This window comes from Musa acuminata, chromosome BXJ1-8 (genome assembly GCF_036884655.1).
Source record: "Musa acuminata AAA Group cultivar baxijiao chromosome BXJ1-8, Cavendish_Baxijiao_AAA, whole genome shotgun sequence".
Taxonomy (NCBI): Eukaryota; Viridiplantae; Streptophyta; class Magnoliopsida; order Zingiberales; family Musaceae; genus Musa; species Musa acuminata.
In genome coordinates this window covers 12,042,776-12,061,430 of record NC_088334.1, presented here as the reverse complement: position 1 = coordinate 12,061,430, position 18,655 = coordinate 12,042,776, and the positions used below count along the sequence as shown (strand labels likewise).

Here is an 18,655-nt window from a genome sequence, read left to right as displayed (position 1 = left end):
TATTCTATTTACTGACCTCAACTGCTATCGTGATCGTGATTTGAGATGATCAGACGGCTAATATGATAATTCCAGACGTTTCTCATGAGCAACCGTCCTAAGCAAGACACAGGTGATGTCCTCAACCGGTCTTTTTCCCGCCTTTCTCGTAACACATAAATAAGGTGAGAGTGCAGCGTGTTGGGCGAGCCAACAAACGAGATATCCGACTTCTTCGGCAGAGGAGGGTAAAGGGAGAACGACGCCATATCGCAGGTCCCTTGATCTCTCGTCCTCTCATTCGTTTGATCTATGAATTTCCTTTCTTGCGATCGTTGGATCCATGAATTTGTTTCTCTGTCGGCGATCTTTGGTGGAGTACCGATCTTCTCTCTCTGTTGTTTTTACCAGGATCCCAGGTCCTTCGATCTCTCTCCTTCTAATTGGCTAGATCATGATGTAATGATCTCCTTTTCCTGTCGTCTTCACCAGGACTGGAGCGGAAAGAGAGAATGACGCCAAGATCCTAAGGTCCTTTGATCTCTCTCCCTCTCATCGGTGAGATCTAAGTATTTCCTGTGGTGGGATCATCGGATCCGTATTATTTCTCTTTTGGCGATCTTTGATAGAACACGATCTTCTTCCTCTGTTGTCTTACCAGGACAGGAGCATAAAGATAGGAGGTGGCACCACAAAGATCAAGGTCCTTTATCGGTCTCCCTCTCTAGTTAGATCTCTCGTTGTGGAACCCTACTTTCACAAGATCGTGATAACCCTAGGTTTCGTTCTCGAAATATCATAGAGGAAAATTCATGTTATGTTTTCCATCGGATGGACTTTTCCTTTTCTTTCTTCTCATTTATGATCTCGTATATAAATATAATAATTGGGGTTTGATTCTTCTTTTATATTCACTTAGCTATTGCATGATGTCCTAGATTTGTTTCGTTAGCTATCCGATGTTATATAAATGTTCTGACTCCGGAATTGGGTACAGTTTGTGGTGCTCTGTGTTAGGGATTATCGATTAACATGGATAATATGCTTAAATATTGCCCTAGATCCAGTTTTATTCATGGATTCCCTGCTGTTTATTGTGACTTCAATATGAAGTAAATGTCCATACTGAGAGCACTTATTCTACTTCAAAAATTATCAGAAAGTCTGACTGTTTGTATGGTCAGGCAATACAGTTATATGACCCAAATTGCTTTCTCCCTTTACATCTCATAATGTTGATTGTTGGCCTACAGACTATAGTACGTCTGGGTCATATCTCGATCCTTAATATTGCAATGTATCATCTAGTCTCTGATACCACATTGTGAATTGATTATTTCTGCATTCTTTTTTCTTTTTTTTTCCAAACTATTTCTGCATACTCATATGATCACATTTGCTTATGGAAACTTCTTGCTTATCTCTCCACACAGATGGTCTTGTAGGAGTTGTTTCTTGAAGTTTCCTTCACATTATTACAAATGCATGTTAAATTGGGAGTTATTATTTCTTTTCTGCGGAATAGCTTTTGATGATCAAATTCCATTATTTAACAAACTTGGTATTATTTTAGCAATGTATTTAAGCAATTCAGAATAACAAGTAACAGTTCAAGGTCCATTTAAACTTCATTAGGAGAAGAAATTGTTTCTAATCCTCTTCAGTGTAGGGTATAACTTTAGGAGTTTATAAGCTTTGCTACTAGCCAAAAGTCAGTTTGAACTGCAGCCAAGAGTTTCAGGAGCTCAAGTTTGGGCTTCTATCAATAGTAGGTTATAGTATACATTGCATAACCTCATATAGGAAATTGTAGCTAAAGCTAGATATGTTTTCTTGTGTGTTATGTTAAGAATGCAGCAGATATTCTAATAATTTCTTTTGGTAAATAATATCAGGTTTAGTTCATGTATTGTCATATTATTATACTATCTATTTTCATTTTAAATGTTGATTAGTATTTCTTTGAATATCTAAAGAATTTTGTAAGTGACAATGCTGGACTGATGCTTGTGCTATCATGAAGCAAATAGATAGCAAATAAATGGTTATACAATCTAAAGTTATCTGCAAAAGCAGCATATTTGGTTCATAATTCATCATTGATCAACAACATATAAAAGTCGATAAACAATCTCTATTCCTATAGCTTTTATCTCTTCGATTGACTTCATTGGTTGACTTCCATTTTGTAGTTTCAATCTCACTACAGTCTGGCCTGTTCAAGCAAAGAAATGGCAGAACAAGAGAGAGGTGCTCCTACTTCTGCTCCAAAAATGAAAAGTCCATCAATAGGTAGGTTTCTACTGATGCATGCTTGTATCTTCATTTTAGGCATTTTCTTGAAGTATATACTTTCTAGTTACAAAGTTTATTCACTGTGGACCTTCTTACGAATGAATTGACTGTGATCTGACAAATGGTGGAAATATTATTCAGAAAGTTATGCAGAAAACAAGGCTGTAATTTTACTGTTATTGGTCTATATTTCCTTGAATCTCTACCAATGGTGAATCAAGTTTTTGGCCTTTTAACTTGTCCACGTCTTGCTTTACTGCAGAAGAAGATTTTGAAAAGGATTTCCTCATCTCATGGAAATCATCAAAACCAGGAAAACAGGCGATGGATCTTGATGTGGAAACAGTCCCCCAAAATAGAAAAAGTTCCTTTAACTTTGACAAACTGTTAGGATATATTTTGCATAACTTTTTCACTTGTTCCTACATAATGTAATTCTCCACACAGCATTTGATAAAGTAGTGAACTTAATGCTAACTTTTTCCAGTGATGACTTTGATCTTGGTGGTGACTTTGGAAAGTTGTCATCTTTTGGAATGGATATCTCCGATCTGGACTTCTCTATTCCACTCAAGAAGACTGCAAATGCCAATGAACAAGAATCTCTCCCCAGAAAGCAAGACCTGAAGAAAGAGAAATTCTCCTTTGCATTTGATTTTAATGTGTATGTGTACAGGATGCCCGTATAATTTAAATTTGTTTTATAATCCATCTTTTGTATTTCATTTGTGAAATCCTTTGGTCAGGTACCTCTCTGATCATGTTACATATTTGATGCATCTGGGTCTTATTGTTTCTCATCATGATTTATTTTGACCAAGACAATTGGGATCTATAGCTTTTTCTATTGCCAAGTTGTTGTTTTTGTGGCTGTAGGTTGGATAAGTTTGATCTTGATACAAAATTGGTGAAAACTGCAACGGGTTCCAGTAAATGCATGGATGATGGCGGGCCTTGTTCTGATGAAATGCGTAAGCATGGTAAGCATTTTGATTTAAGAAACCATTTGGCTGTGAGTAACCACTCACTTGAAAGTCATGGGAATCAAATATTATCAAATACAGAAAGTTTATCCACTTCAACATCTGCTCATATGTTGGAGCCTGATGGACCATATCATGCTGTCATTAGACATGGTTCAGCACAAGAAGCACTTTGTCAAGGTCATAAAGAACTGCTCTGTCTGGATTCTGTAAAGAATGACACCTCCAAAGAAAAAGATAGTGGTGTGAGATTGCTTGATGGTTTACAATCTGGTAACTCTAGTCCTGTAAAGTCATCCAACTCGAGGTGCTGCCCACCAAATAATATCACAGGATCACAAGATTGCAGTAGCACACTTCAGAATCATGAGGTTGATGAATATGTTATAACTGAAGGAAGTAAACCCACAGATCATTCAATTCAAGTTGACAATGAAGCTTCACGAAATTCTGTCAAGGAGGTCACGAATAAACATTTTGATGCTTCTTGGTAAGGATGTTAGTTGACATCTATATTCTTTTAAATATTGATTTCCCTTTCTTTGATTGGCCTCTATGAATTTCTTGATGTAATTGACTTGTCAAGAGTAACAGCTGCTATTGTGCTAAATTAACATATCACCATTTACAAAATGATTGTAAGCTTGATTGTTGGACAAAGTTATAGTTAGGAAGTTATTGGCATTTATGTTCGGTATCCTTTGTCACTTATTTCACTGTGTCAAAAGCTTTTGTTGGAATTAGGATTTTGCATTTTGTACATCTGGCAGTTGGTGAGAAACTTACGGAAGAGGCAAATAGTACATGATTCCTGGTGATTATGAATATTTTGCATCAATCTTAATTCTTAATTTATTTGAGATTTTTTTTTCTAAATTGCTTGTCTACTCTATAACCTTAAACATATCCTTGTTTTCCTTCTACCTGGTGTAATTGTATCATCAGTGAATTGTTTATATACATATTATACTAATTTGTAACTCCAATTAGTTCGGTTTTTTGAATTTTTGCTAGCTAAGTAGATGGTTTTTTGGCATGTTAATCATACCTCTTTTTTTTTTTCAGTTTTCAATTTCCCATTTCTAAGATTCCTGGTGGGGCTACTTCAATCATTAATGCAAAGAGTACCATGCCTAATCTTCTTTCAGCTGCATCTGTGAATAGGCCTGAGAACAGTTTTCTTGAAGTCCAGAACATATCGCAAAAGGATGATAAAAATCATCTACCTAACTCGATGACTTCAAGGTGGAATATCAGAATCCTTGCTTATGACTACTCTAGTATGTTTATTTGCAAGTTGTACAAAGTAATAACTGAACTAATCTATTCTAGGATTAAGGAAAACAGCAATGTAGCAAACTCTTCATCTAATGGAGTCATAAATACAATTATAGTTTCGGAGAGAAACTTGACATTGAAGAGGAAGACTTCCAAGGTCCTTTCTTTGGCTTATTTTCAGATCCATGAATGGCAGATGAAACTTTTCTTCTCGACATCTGTTTTAATGACTGGATGTACTTGACAGTGTGAATCTAATGTATAGGCTGTCATGGCATAACTATACATCTAAAAAAAATCCCAATTTAAATTGATGTTAGTTTCTTGTCCTACTTTTATGAGTATAACCAGCATTTAGTATTGAAAAACTAGGAAAGGATTTCATAATCGGAAGGTCATGCTAGGCAGAAGCTTTAACAAATACATGAAATGACAAACAACTCTATAAATCAGATCAAATTATCAAAACATTGAGCAATAACTTGTAGGACCATGTCTGATATTTTGCATACTGAATATAAACTTTTTTTTTTAAGACAAGATGATACAGTGCTCCAGTGAAACATATGGTTTGTAGGTTGTTTCTGTTAAATAACTTAATACACATAAAAAACCCAACGTTTTAAATGTCCCAATCTATTTGATTCATGAATTTCACTTAAATAATTACCTATTCTTTTTGTCAATTTGTGATATTATATTATTTCTATACTCGTTGCTTTAAATGCAAAGTTGCAGGTGCAACACTTCATTAGCAATATCTGCTATTTCAAATATCCTAACTTCATATTTAGCTTGCTCTCTATGTTGCATATACAGCCTTTTATTAAAAGGTTAGAACAACTATGCTACATTTTTGAATTGGTGTTGATGATGGCATTTGATGCTTTTCAAGCAAGGCAGTAAGCTTACTTAGCGTTACAAAGCACCTGAAATATATGCCATGTTAAGTTTTAGCTTTCCTTTTAGTGTCATGTAACCTTGTTGAAGCAGGCTAGTTTGTTATATCATATTCTTCTTCGCTATTGTATGCAATTTATATCTTTCTGAAGTAGAATTATACTCTTGAAAGAAGCAAACACTGAGTTTCAGGCTTTTTGTTTTGTTTCTGTAATTTAAAATTTAAAATATAACCTCTATCATTTATATTCTTTCAGGAATCTTTGACAGATCCAAAGGCCTTCAGTACATTAAAACACATCAATTCTTCACCCAAGGGAAGGTTCACTGACAACACCAAACCTCATTTTGTTTCTTGTGTCTCTCTTTGTTTATCTAATTATGATAAATTAGCAGCAAAAGTTAATAGTTAGTTAACAGGATGGGATTCATATAGAGAAAGAGGCTCCATAAAGGATGATTTAGTAAAAAAACAAATATCTTGTCAACTAATTTTAAATTGATCCGAGGGAATAACACTGCTTGTTATTCTGAATGATCAATATGTTCCATAAATTGGTTGGTTTATTGCTTACATTAGGCTTTTTTTCCCCGTTCTTCTGCATACATGTATACAGGACATTGTTTACAGAGATGTTGTTTGTACATATATTATATTTATAACTTCACTATATTGTTCAGCAAGGTATACAATTTCGTACCGTACCGGAGTTTCGACGTTCGCTCGGTACAGTACGAAACTGTATACCAAGCGGTATACTGTTCGGAATACTATATATATATTTATTTTTATTTTATTTTTTTTTCGTTTCGCTCGGTATCAGACAGTCCGTGTATTAGTAAGCTGACGGACTGGTACGTACCACCTGGTACGGGTAGTATTATTCGAAATTACATACCTTGTTGTTCAATCATTATTGTGGTTTTTTGTACATCAGATTATGATAACTTGTTTTGTTCCTGGGGCTGCAAACCTGTTCTTTTAGTTTCTAACTCTTAATTTTCATGTTCGCTGGCAGGGTTACTTCAACCGGTTCTGCAAAGATTATCATGCCCAATTTTCTTTCAACCGCATCTATGAGTAGCCCAAAGAACATTCCTTTTGAGGGCCAACATATATTTCAGAAGGATGGTAAAAAACATCTACCTGGCTTGATGACTTCAAGGTGGAGTATCAGGATCCCTTTCATATGACTAATCTAGTTAGTCTCTTTACATGTTTAGAAGTCACTTATCAACTGAACTAATCCCTAGAATGAGAAAAGAGAACAGCAGCATAGCAAATTTCTCAATGGGCAAAGGAAGAAACACAGTTGGAGGAACAGAGGGAAACTTAGCGTCCAACTTGGTCATCTCTCCTATGACAGACAAGCCTGTGTTGTTAAGCCCATCTCTGAAGATGAAGACTCTCAAGGTCCTTTCTTTTACTAAAAACTCTCATTAGTATCTAGATGCCATGAAACATAAATAGTACTGCTTTTTCCTTATTATCCTAGATCTCTTCATGAATGGATATGCTTGACATGTTGAGAAGCTTTTAATTCATCATTCTGATTTCTTACTTGAGGACAATTTTGGTGCAATTACAGCATCCTAATGAATCAAGAAGCTGGTTGTTTTTCCTACTACTATGAAGACAAGTAGCTTTTAGGACAAAATAATTAGGAAGAGTTACTACATTTTATGTCACGGTTCAATCTGATGGGATAAGCTTGAGCCCAATTTTAATACCCAGACCCTTATAAACTGATTTGAGTTTTCAGTCACTCTCATTGTGTTACTAAACTGATACAAGGATTAAAATTTCTCCCACTTAAAAAGATGACATCTTTGTTGAAACCAAAACATAGTCCAAAATTAAACTATACCATGGTGCACGTGAGACCCATGCTTAGTGGTGGCTTTGGCTCCACATCATGATGTGTCGCTAGTGACATACATAGGTAGTCATTTTTTATTTGAACCACTCACAATGTACAATAGTAGATCAGCTTTGATAGCAATGGAATGAACCATTGACTCAAAATACTGATGATAGTGTACTAATCAAATCCTTATAAGCTGGTTCAAGTTTTTTAGTAACATAGACATTTAATGGCATACTACCATAAAAATTGGATTAAAGTTCCAATTTAGTAAATAAAATTTCTAATTTCTAGGATAATCTTGTGTATCTCCTACATATAAATATGTGATTAAGCCTTATGACTGAGATCTTTTTCTTTTTGTTCTAATGAAGCATATTATGATGAATAATGGCGTGAACTAACTCATAAAGCCCAACACTTCAAACAAACATTGCCCCATATATTTATGAATTGTTTTTGTGACCAATGGATGACCTTCTGGAAGATCTTTCATGAATTCAACCTATCTTCCATTCGCATTTTCTTAATCTTTCCTTATTCGACCAGATCTTTCAAAAAAGAACCTGCTATTGTACCTTAGTTATTCTAAGTCTTGCATTTATAATGCATTTTTACAGATGAAACAATTTAGCCTTAAGTTTTGCTGTTGTTAAATTCTAACTTCAGTTTTTATTATTTGTGTTTTGCATATTTATATTTTTATCATTCAAATAGACACATGCTAAATATCTGAACTGGTGTCAAGCATGGGCAGTTGATGTTTCTTAAGCAAAACAATCAGTTTAATTATTATCTAAAGGCAATGTGAAGGCATGTTTTCTTTTTTTGTTTAATTTTCAAAATTAGAGCATTTTTATATTTCTTTTTACTATTATGTTTCTCTAAATGATTGCACAGACATGATTTTTTCCTAGTTTCCCTTATCTTTATGTTGGTATTATGTCTATAGCCTTCCCTAATATGTGACTATCATGTGACCTCATTTTAGAAGCAGGCTATTTAAGAGATGATAATACATGCCATATTTCTGTCATATTTGGGGATCACGTGTTGTACTATTGTTCTCTTGAAACAATGATATGTTCTTTAAAGAAGATACTGTATTTGAAATTTTCTACTCATTTTCCCCCAATTTTGTAGTTGTAATATAGAACTTCCATCTTCCTTCAGGAGCCATTGACAGATCCAAAGGCCTTCAATACATCTAAACAAATTGGCTCTTCACCTGAAAGGTTTGTTGATGGCATTCTGTCTATTTGAATTATTGTCATCACCGAGTGTTTAATTTATGATAGCTGTCCTGATATGCAGGATATCATTAGTAATCTCCCCAGGATCTGACACTGAAATGGTACATATTAGGTTTTGCGAAGGGCTATCTTTTAGGATCCCATTTATCATACTTCTTTTTAGTTGAAAATATTTTTGGTGTATTTTATCATATAGTCATGTCTATTTTCCCAATTCTGATGCTTAGGTACAAAGGGAAGAAAATCCAGAAAATTCTAGAAATGATGCTTCTTTTCAGAATCTATGTTCTCTAAATGGTGCTTCTGAGCTAGAAAACATGGACATTGAAGTGCCTGTACAAATAGAAGACCATGGAAATGTAGAGAAAGCTGAATCTTGTTCAAAGGAGCTAGATGATGTAAGTAACATTATTCCCTTGATGTTTGCTGAATGATTTCATATGAGTTATTATTAAATTGGTCATATGTGCTTATTAGTTCATCAGTATGCAACGTTAGTTGGTTTTGCCTTTTTCCTATTTCATTGTCGATAATTGAAAACTGCAAACTTGTTTGACGCATGGCCTAATGTCTCATATTTTCTGTGGTAATATTGTTTGTGTGTTCATTTGTTCATTTATTATTTATTGCAATCTTATAGCGTTATCAATATTCATTCTTGGCTAGATGTTATGGTTACAAAATCCAATGTTTAGTATTTGCAAACAACTTGAGGAGCATTTTAGTACCTGTAAAAAGAGTTCTGAAGCTTAAACTCTAAGGTCTTCAAAATAAAACGGAGGACCCAATATTAAAACGAAAAAAGAGGAAAAAGGTTAATGTTTCAAATAGATGTTTCTAGTTCTAAGTTGGATTAAGACAAGGAAAACATGTGTGGAAGTATCAATAAACATTCTTAAAGATTGTTTTTTTTTTTCCACAGGAAAATTGATTGGTTACTTCAAGGGATTTGGTAAGAAAATGAAAATTATCTGGCAAATAAATATTGAATGCCAATTTTCGTGTTGATCTTTTTTATGGAAGAAGGCCTACGTCAGTCAATGGCATGGGAAACATGTGATGGCCTCGTTAGTCTTACAAGTGTGTGGCAGGTAGGTTAGTTTATAAGACTTTGGGGCGTATAATAGTAGCTTATGCATTTAGAGGCACATGGTTTATAAGCTCATTGTATACAAGATATTGGACCATATCTATAGCATTCGAGCTATGCTGAAAAATGATACTATGCAGTGAATTGTTTTACGTTTTTCACATCATATTTGTTAGAGTAAAAAATCTTTAAATGAGTTAATAGGACCTCATATTTATTGGCCAAGAAACCAAAGTATCCAGGCAACAACATATTGACACTTCTAATCTATTAGTTGCCTGAGTGTTGCAGTCTTTTTTTTTTAGTAAAGGGTAAGTGATAAAGGTGGGATTCAAATCCAAATGCTTGTGATAAACTACCAAAGTCTTTACCAACTAGATTAGCTAACACCTTTGTTACAGTGTCTTATTATTATATAATAAATTAAAAAAAAAATAAAATATTATTCGCTCAAATAAAGAAAGATTGAAAACATATAACGACCTGTGTTACATATTTGGATTGGAAGGGATAAAGTAGATATCTTGGTAAATTTAAATTAATGATAAAATTTATAGGAAAGAATAGTTATAGAAATTGCAATCAAAGTCATGATGAGACTCGGACACTATGTTGTGAGCCACTATTGAGAGAATTGGTAAAACATAGTATGCAAAACAACTATCATGAAGGACCTGGGTAGAAGCATTGAGGATCTGAAGAAGCCTTGCATTGTAAACCTTCCGGTGAGGTCCGGGAAGATTTTATATTGTTTGTTTCCTTATGTATTTATGCAATTGTCAAAGATCAGTTGAATTGATGAAATACTACTCATCATCCTTAGGATTCTTTTCTAAATAAGAAAGGGCAGATCAAGGCTCCCTCTATTATAGGCTCTTTTCATGACTTGGAGCTCAAGTCCCCCAGGTTAAGAAATGAGCAATGGTCCTCTTGTAATCTCTTTCTAAATAACTTCAATCCAATTTTTATTACAGAAGTTATTTAGAAATTGGATTAGTACTATATTTAATTATTTAGAAGTTGAAGTTATTTAGAAATAACAGCAATTTATATTACAGAATTCTATATCTGAAAATAATTTAGGATCATATAAGCCACGATTTCTTTACTTAGTTATTTAGAAATAACAGCAATTAATAATTTAGCTAGTTAGACCCTGCAATTAAAATGTTTTCTGATGAGATAAATTAACTCTGAAACTCCAACATCATGTCAATCATTGAGGTTCATTCTGATGAACTAAAGTGAGATAAGCATTTGGACAGTGAGTACGTTGCCGGAAGTTTAGAAGCAAAATATAGTTGTATGCGAAAAATGCGTATGTCATTAATCCCCAAGATATAATTGCTCATTGGATGGTCATTGCAGCTATGCAACATGCTCAAAAAGAAACATGACGAAGCGAAGGAGTTAATGGTTCGTGCTGTCGTCATCAACAACAAACTGCTGATGCTGAACCATCCCATGATCGAGGAGAAGATATCCTTCTGTCTCTATGATCTCTTCTTTCTCGTTCCCAGGTACGCCTCTATGTTTATCTGGACTCTTTTCCTTGACCGTCAAAACATTCGTGCGCTCCAGAGGCTTGCTACCAGTTTACAGTCCAAAGATCACTGGAAAACATGATATCCTATCATCGACAAGCAAACCATCACTAGTCTCTATAAATATCACTTTCAACGTCTTCATTTCCGGTACTTGGTCCGGATGAAGTTGCATTTTTTCATAACCCTAGGTAAAGATCAATTTGTAATGGCACTCGGACACTTACCCTAGGAAAAGCAAATTGTTCATGGTTTGGATTTGATGTCCTATCGTGATTGATCTGTCGCTGGCATTTACATCATTGCGGAAAACGTACAAGAATTTTTCTTTTTTGGACCAAATTTTATTTTTGTCGTATACTATGCTCGTAAACTAGCGAATCAGATATCCAGCCAGCTGGTTGCCTGGTTCGTTGGTTTGGTGTGAGTCATCTTCGCGAAGTAGTCCGTTAATTTTTTTTTACTTTTTCCATGCACTAAGACTCATGTTGATGGAAGACCAGAATTAATGAAGCTGATAAATTATCATCAGCCCCTTAGTACGATGTCTTTGTTCCATCCTCATCCATAACCACAACCGACACCAACTATTTAATACAGCCAAATTATCAATGACATATCAACATCCCCAAGTAAAAAAGTTTGGTCCAACAGAAATAGGTCCGCAACACACAACCCGTTGACTAAACCGTGAAATAGCTGTTCAGTTAAGGAACTTGCAATTAAGCGCTGCTCCTCACTCAAAGGCCCATTGGTTTTCTCTCCGGATCTCTTCCTCCTCTTCAGGTGTGAAGTCATTCTTGATATTGAAGGTCTTGCGAATCTCCTCTGGAGTTTTGCCCTTTATCATGTCAGCCACAGTTTGGCAAGTCAAGTCTAGCAAAGATTTGATGTTGAGATAGTTTGCAGCCTGTAGATTCCAGAACAGAAATATAATCAGCCATGTCAGTATGCAAAACCTGAAAACTTAAGCCGCAAAAAGGTGTCATGGCATCTATATCTGACAAAAGATTGACAAACAACAAAGGCAAAAATAACAGTGTGGTGTGAACTCAATGATTTTCACTAACTACAACAGCTCAAGGGTTGACCATGATTTTTTTATATGAAAAATTCTACCACCACATCCAATGACATACATTCATCGACATACAATCAAGCAGTCATTTATGAAACAATCATGATCCTCTGAACTTATGGCTTGCTATTGAACATAGAGAGTGCTCCCACATCATTGCCAGCTACAAGAAATCACCTTCTGCCACTCCCACATCATTTGGTACATTGTGCCACAATTTTCAACCATTCATCTCTATTTTAGATATTTGAATACTAGATCTCAGAGAAACTAAATTAGTTAGCAGGTGAATCATAACATCCATGTGATAACAGGTGCAATTATAACTGGGTGGCTCACCACCTCGAGAAACCCACAACATGAAGTGAAGATGAATTGGTCTTCCCCTAGCAATCCACCCAAAGAAAAGTGACAATCTAGAATTCGCTTATATGGAGTGCTCAGAATTGATATATCTTCAGGTTTCAGTGATGGCATTCGGATTTGGAAGTACCACCAAATCTGCAGCTCTATTCTTGCAATCTCTACGCTTTCATTCTTTAGAGAAGTGGGATGCACAACATTGTTTGTGGAAATTTCCAATCATGCCCAGTATAAAGCTATTCTGCTGGTAGCTTCTGCATCACTGCTCCCAAACTCTAATAGGTCAGAACATCATTGTATGTGTGTTTCTAATGTCCGTTCTTTCTGTATCAACTGTAGTGAGTCCACTGACCATATCTTCTGATATTTCTTCGGTATCAACAGGTGGCAACTTTGAGAGTATAGGCTAGGTATCAAATTTAAATTTCTTGCTAACTAGGAGGATTGGGGCCTGGCTCATAGAACAAGATGGTGAGTCACCTTTTATGTATGCTGCTTGGAAGGCTGTTATTGATACATCTTTCGGATGCTATGAAAGCCCGAAACAAAGGTTTATTCAAAGGCTCCTGTTGTTCTCCTGGTATTGGCAAAGTTGCTCTCCTACAGGCTATGTTGATAAACCCTTCCTCTGAGGGACCCCTGAGAAAGACATTCCAATGTGAAATGAGAGAGACAATACTAGGCTAGTACAAACTAAATTGTGATGGAATGTCGGATCTTGTAACTGATGGAGGTATAGGTTTTGTACTGCAAGGGACTAATGGAAACTGTATTTGTATGTGGCAATTACCTAAAAAAGAGGGATAGCTTCTGCTTTGATGTGGCTGCTGTTCTTGAAGACTTGAAACTGGCACTTGAGGAGCAGGTGCCAATGTTTCAAGTAGATTCTAATTCTACAAATACGATTGAATTACTGACCAGAAGAAACTATTCTCTTTGGAGGATCAAGAATGTCATTTGGAATATTTGTCTCCTGGACTAGTTCAAAGACTGTAATATGTCCCATGTATTCTGAGAAGAAAGCAGATCTGCCAATTTTGCTGTTTGAGTAAAAAAGAAAATGAAGACTTGCCTCCAAAAGACTACCGCTTCTGGTTCAATTTCATCATAAGGCTACCAATGACCAGTGCATAAATTTGTGAGGTATGTGAAGACTCAATTCGGATGCCCTAAGAACACACTTAAAATAAACCCGTTCCATCTGGGGAGAATTAAATCAAAATCATAAAAAAAAAGAAACTGGGCTACTCAATCAAAGCCTGAAACAGTTTTTTTTTTTTTATGCCAGCCAAGTCAATAGAGTTCCTTTTTCCCTTTTAATTAATCCCAACTTGTACCCTTTTTTAGTTGATACCAAGTCCTCAACTCTTGTCAATAACACTCCCTTCTCAAATTAACAGATCCCTTTCCTAATCTATCTTTCTAAATTTTCCATGATTAACTTTCCTCATCCTTTATCGACTGGTTTGATTTACCATGACACACCTCATGAGTCTAATGATGGCCTGATACATAAGTCTTAGCATGGGAACTTTCTGGCTGCCACACACCAACAACAACATGATATATAAACACACTCAAACATGCCAACATTCTCTGTCCTGAAGCCATATAACATGCTGACCAGAAAGGATCATTATGGACCCTACCAACATATTAGGCAATGAATTCCTTTGCCAAATCACCATATTTCATCTCCTAAGTTAGCATCTATTTAGTGCTCTAACCAGGTCTCCCCATCTAATGCTCTAACCCTTTTAAATATTTACAACTTGATACTATCACATCTCTTTCACCAGCTGATCTATCATAAAACATGAGTAATGGAAGAATACTCTTAACTTTGCCTTGACCTTGCATCAAGATAAAAAATCATAATACAGAGATTTTCACCACAGCATATTGAATTCAAATTTATTATATTTATATTTTCCTGTTTCATTTATGCAATAATAGCATCAAGGATAACAGATAAATGCAGAAGTAAAAAAAGAAAGGAGAAGCACAAATCAAGATTATAGAAAAATAAATATTGGAGAAAAAGATAATAATAACAACAAATTGACAAAGACAGGTGAACACAAGAACCACAAATCAGATCAACATAGGAATTTCATTCACTAGGAATCAGTAGTCAAAAGCAATATACTGTGTAGTGTGTACAAAAAGCCATATACTGATATCATATATATTTTTGTTCAAATTTTTCAAAGTCAAAAGATGAATAATCTTCTATAAGTCATTGGATATATATCAACAGATCCAGTTATAACAAATTATTTGAGGATTCAATCACATATGACAGCTCTTGTCCAATTCCAGTAGATAGCTCGAGTGGAGAATCTTGAGGAAGAGAACGAAGCATAAAGAATTAATGCAATAAAAAACCATTCACGCATGACCCAATTCACAGACCTTTTTTGGTCCAAGAACTGAAGTATACACCATCCCAGTGATTTAAAAAGCGCTAGGCGCCAAGATCCAAAAACGCCCGAGGCGCTAGGTGCTCGCCCAGACGCTCGCCCGAGCGAAGCGAGGCGCTAAAATATAAAAATATATAATATAATTAATAAATATACTTATTTAAAATTTTAAATAAAAATATGCTATTAAATTAAAAAAATCTAAGATATAAAATTAACAGTATTAAGAAACCTAGCAATATTTTCAAATAAATGAAAATTAATAGTATTAAAATCAAAATAATATATTATTAATCTATTAACAATATTGAAAATTAATTATTTTAAATAAACTTAATAATATTAACAGTATACAATATACGTATACTATTAAAAGGAAGTGTAAAGGGGTGCTGAGCTTGCTGACTGAGAAAAGAGGAAGCGGCAGCGGCGAGCAGTGGGAGGCGCGAGCGGCGACAGCGGCGAGCAGCGGGAGCGGGAGCAGGAGCAGGAGCGGCGAGCAGCGGGAGGCGCGAGCGGCGACAGCGGCAGCGTTTGCGAGCAACGACAGCGGCAGAGTTTGCGAGCAGGGACAGCGGCGAGCAGCGGGATCGGGAGCGGCAGCGGCGAGGGTTAGGGTTGGGTTGTCACTTACATCGGTTTTAGTTGGTTCGATTGAACCAACTAACCATCGGAGACCGAACCAGGACCGAACCAAACCTAAAATCCTGGTTCGATCGCCTTGGTTAACCCAGGCGCTCGCCCGAAGCGCCAAGCGCCTGGGCTCGGGCGAGCGCCCAGGCGGCGCCTGTTTGAAGCGCGCCGCCTGGTAGATTAGTGAGGCGCTCGGGCCTCGCCTCGCCTCGCCTTGCCCGAGCGCCTAGGCGAGCGCCTTTTTAAATCGCTGCACCATCCAAACCACAAAGAATCACGATCCATGTTTATGCTTGAAGACAAGAACAAAAGGAAAATCATGTGGTTCACGTGGACGCTGCCCTTTTGGAACCGGAGATGGAGGACAAGAAAAGGAAGAAGAAAAATGAAAACAATGGATAGGTGACAGTAGGAAAGGGGAGCATACCTGATTGCATATTCATGCAGCACCGCAACTCAAGTTCACCGTGTGTGTATGTGTGTGTGTGTGTGTGTGTGTGTGTGTGAGAGAGAGAGAGAGAGAGAGAGAGAAGGGGGATTTACATCAAGTGCCCAGCTTACAGGATTTCAACTTTATGACATGAAATTTTAAAAGAATAAAGGAAAAGGGGGGGAAATGAGAGGAAATTTCAGCAAAGATTTTTTTTCTTGAATTATTTTGAAATTTATTTTTGATATTGATACAGGAATAGCAATACACAAAGTCATTCAATATACATAAATATACACAAAGAATGATCCATCCAACCACAACCTGTAGCTGCGTTGAGAAAAGTCAGACCTTAAAAATCAAATGGGATCTAGAGTTGAAATATTTGGTTTAGGCTTAGCTTTTCGTCCATATATTATATCGTCAAATTTTCTAGGTGTTTTTGGTGTTCTTTTAAAGGTTCAAAAATTGTCGAGATTTGAATCTTTTTTTTTAAACTCAGTTATATATTCATCTTAATTTGAAAGAACTGAATCAAGACTATGGATATCTAATAAAGCAAGTGGCTACAATATACATTCAGTGTCTATTTTCAACTATCCTATTCTATCTAAGTACCTAAAACGCTCAAGATCCTTATCGAATCTGATTTAGTAGAGATCCGATGCTGGCAGTTGGTTTCCTTCATGTAGTCCCATAAGTCAACTAATGGCCCAATCATACATATATCCGATGCGGCCAGAAATGCATTACTCCATAAGCACTACATGTTATTTCGAAGTCCAAATAGATATTGTGCAAATGGAGATCGGAGCCAACGCTATCGGTGTAGAATTCACGTAGTTGCTACTTCACCGTGGCAGAAATTTCGGATTCAAGTTGTCGACAGGAATTGTATGTGGTAAATTGGGTTGGCTGCCCAAAGCGGCGATCAGCTGCCAAAATTATAGGCTTGTTTATGTCGAGATATGGGGATCAGCATACACCCTCAGGAGTCGGAAAAAATCAAACCTCCCGTTTGCTTAACTACTTTGAGCCCCGATCTGAAATACCACAGAGAGCAACACATCCTGGATTCTCATGGATCAATCATCACACTAGCAGCTAATTACCCAACATCGATGTAGGCAGCAAGTCGACACAGAGTAGTCATTAACCCTACCCTACTCCTGGTAAAAATCCGTTGAGATCAAAGATTTAGGGCTTCATCAAATGATCCATATGGCTCAAAATCAGGCAGCACAAGTAACAAGGAGCACACTCTAATGCAGAATCGAGAAGGATAACGTGTCGAACTTGGAAAAATCGGCATAGATAATCGCAACTGAGGTGCAGACTCAAAAATTGAAAGGGCAAAGGGAGAGGATCAAACCAGAATGAGATCGAAGAGGGTGGCCTGGTCGACCTTGACGAACTCGGCGTCCCAGGCCTTGAGGTCGTCGTCCGCGACGCTTCCGGTGGCGCCGTCCTCCCCGGACTTGGAGGAGGCGTCGACGTGCTTGTTGCAGTACTCGATGACCTTCGCGAGGATCCTGGAAGTGACGTTGGGAAGGGGGATACCGCTCTCGGCGCAGCCGTCCTCGATCATGTGGCGAATGGTCTGCGACTCCATGGCCGCCGCCTCCGCCACCTCGAACTCCTCCCCGTCCGAGCTTTTCAGCGTCACCTTCCTCTTCTCCCCGTCCGCCGCTACAGCCGACGCCATCGGATCGGATCGCTCGCTGCGCTGGAGATCTCCGCTGACTTCGGCCCGGAGAGTCGCAAGTCTCCGCTGCTACCGATTTCCGTCAACTCTCAAAGAAAGGCGTCGATGATGAAACCCACCAAAAGAAAAGTCCACGTGGGAACTCGAAAATGTTTGGAATCCTCTAGACAACTTCCAGGGCCCCACAGATCATTTACTCAAATATTATTATTCTAATCGAAGAGATAAATCTGTAATTTGGTCGCCAAATCGGTTCAACGAAATTGATGTGACAACGTGACATATTTTTGGAGTATTATCTATCGCGTGAGTAATATCATTGAGCATTCAAAATATGAATTTTAAGGAAAATTTTTACTTCGATTGAAAACGAAAGGTACTACTTGTATCTCATTTTCCTATAAAAGATTATGTACAGATTTGTCTAATAATTTAACTTGACAAAATTGACCTAACCTAATTTAATTTTCAAGTATTATCATGTTGTCCGGAGAAAGATTATCAAAGTATTCAAAAATTAAAAGTAAAAGAAAGTTTAAAGATAAAAAATGTTTATTACCCGTGTCTGTACAACAAAAAGCCCTTTGTGATCAAATTATTCAAGTCCTTCAGTTTTATATGGCGAAACCTTTTGTATCAATTCATACCCTTTAGATGTTCCATTAATAAAACATATTTAGTAGATTTTTTTATCATATCTCATAATGATATTATCTGTCCGAAAATAATAGGTTGACAAAGATTTTAATAAGCATGTCTCGATCTTATTGTGTTAATCGTAGATTGCATCTTAAACCATGATTTCAATGATAATAATTGGAAACATAAAAAAGTTC

General features: G+C 36.6%; 2 protein-coding genes across 9 annotated transcripts; one reads left to right on the top strand and one right to left on the bottom strand.

The window, feature by feature from the left end:
- Positions 1-122: 122 nt before the first annotated feature.
- LOC135583350 (uncharacterized protein At4g18490-like) lies at positions 123-12,716 on the top strand. 8 transcript variants are annotated; one of them, XM_065079098.1, is made up of 18 exons: positions 124-255; positions 391-537; positions 641-682; positions 2,172-2,271; positions 2,537-2,660; positions 2,762-2,938; positions 3,151-3,254; positions 3,339-3,747; positions 4,323-4,502; positions 4,590-4,692; positions 5,693-5,757; positions 6,455-6,601; positions 6,690-6,849; positions 8,474-8,535; positions 8,615-8,654; positions 8,781-8,951; positions 11,012-11,163; positions 12,580-12,716. In XM_065079098.1, the coding sequence occupies exons 4-18, from the start codon at positions 2,211-2,213 to the stop codon at positions 12,626-12,628; spliced, it is 2,004 nt and encodes a 667-aa protein (XP_064935170.1). In that variant the 5' UTR covers positions 124-255; positions 391-537; positions 641-682; positions 2,172-2,210; the 3' UTR covers positions 12,629-12,716. The 8 variants fall into 8 exon arrangements, 6 of the variants coding, with proteins under 6 accessions (XP_064935172.1, XP_064935170.1, XP_064935169.1 ...); XM_065079100.1 differs by lacking the exons at positions 11,012-11,163; positions 12,580-12,716 and adding an exon at positions 9,476-9,719 and having other exon boundaries at positions 123-255; XM_065079097.1 differs by lacking the exon at positions 12,580-12,716 and having other exon boundaries at positions 391-510; positions 11,012-11,457.
- LOC103994423 (SKP1-like protein 1) lies at positions 11,693-17,947 on the bottom strand. The gene is made up of 2 exons (XM_009414749.3): positions 17,487-17,947; positions 11,693-12,097 (listed from the first exon to the last, which is right to left on the bottom strand). The coding sequence occupies exons 1-2, from the start codon at positions 17,817-17,819 to the stop codon at positions 11,924-11,926; spliced, it is 507 nt and encodes a 168-aa protein (XP_009413024.2). The 5' UTR covers positions 17,820-17,947; the 3' UTR covers positions 11,693-11,923.
- Between the last annotated feature and the right edge of the window lie 708 nt (positions 17,948-18,655).

Excerpts from the sequence above, each read along its gene's own strand:
- LOC135583350 (XM_065079097.1), top strand. The coding sequence starts at position 2,211 with ATGGCAGAACAAGAGAGAGGTGCTCCTACTTCTGCTCCAAAAATGAAA. Across the intron at positions 8,655-8,780 it reads CAGGATCTGACACTGAAATG|GTACAAAGGGAAGAAAATCC; the intron begins GTACATATTAGG and ends TCTGATGCTTAG. Across the intron at positions 8,952-11,011 it reads GTTCAAAGGAGCTAGATGAT|CTATGCAACATGCTCAAAAA; the intron begins GTAAGTAACATT and ends TGGTCATTGCAG.
- LOC103994423 (XM_009414749.3), bottom strand. The coding sequence starts at position 17,819 with ATGGCGTCGGCTGTAGCGGCGGACGGGGAGAAGAGGAAGGTGACGCTG. Across the intron at positions 12,098-17,486 it reads CCCTCTTCGATCTCATTCTG|GCTGCAAACTATCTCAACAT; the intron begins GTTTGATCCTCT and ends TGGAATCTACAG.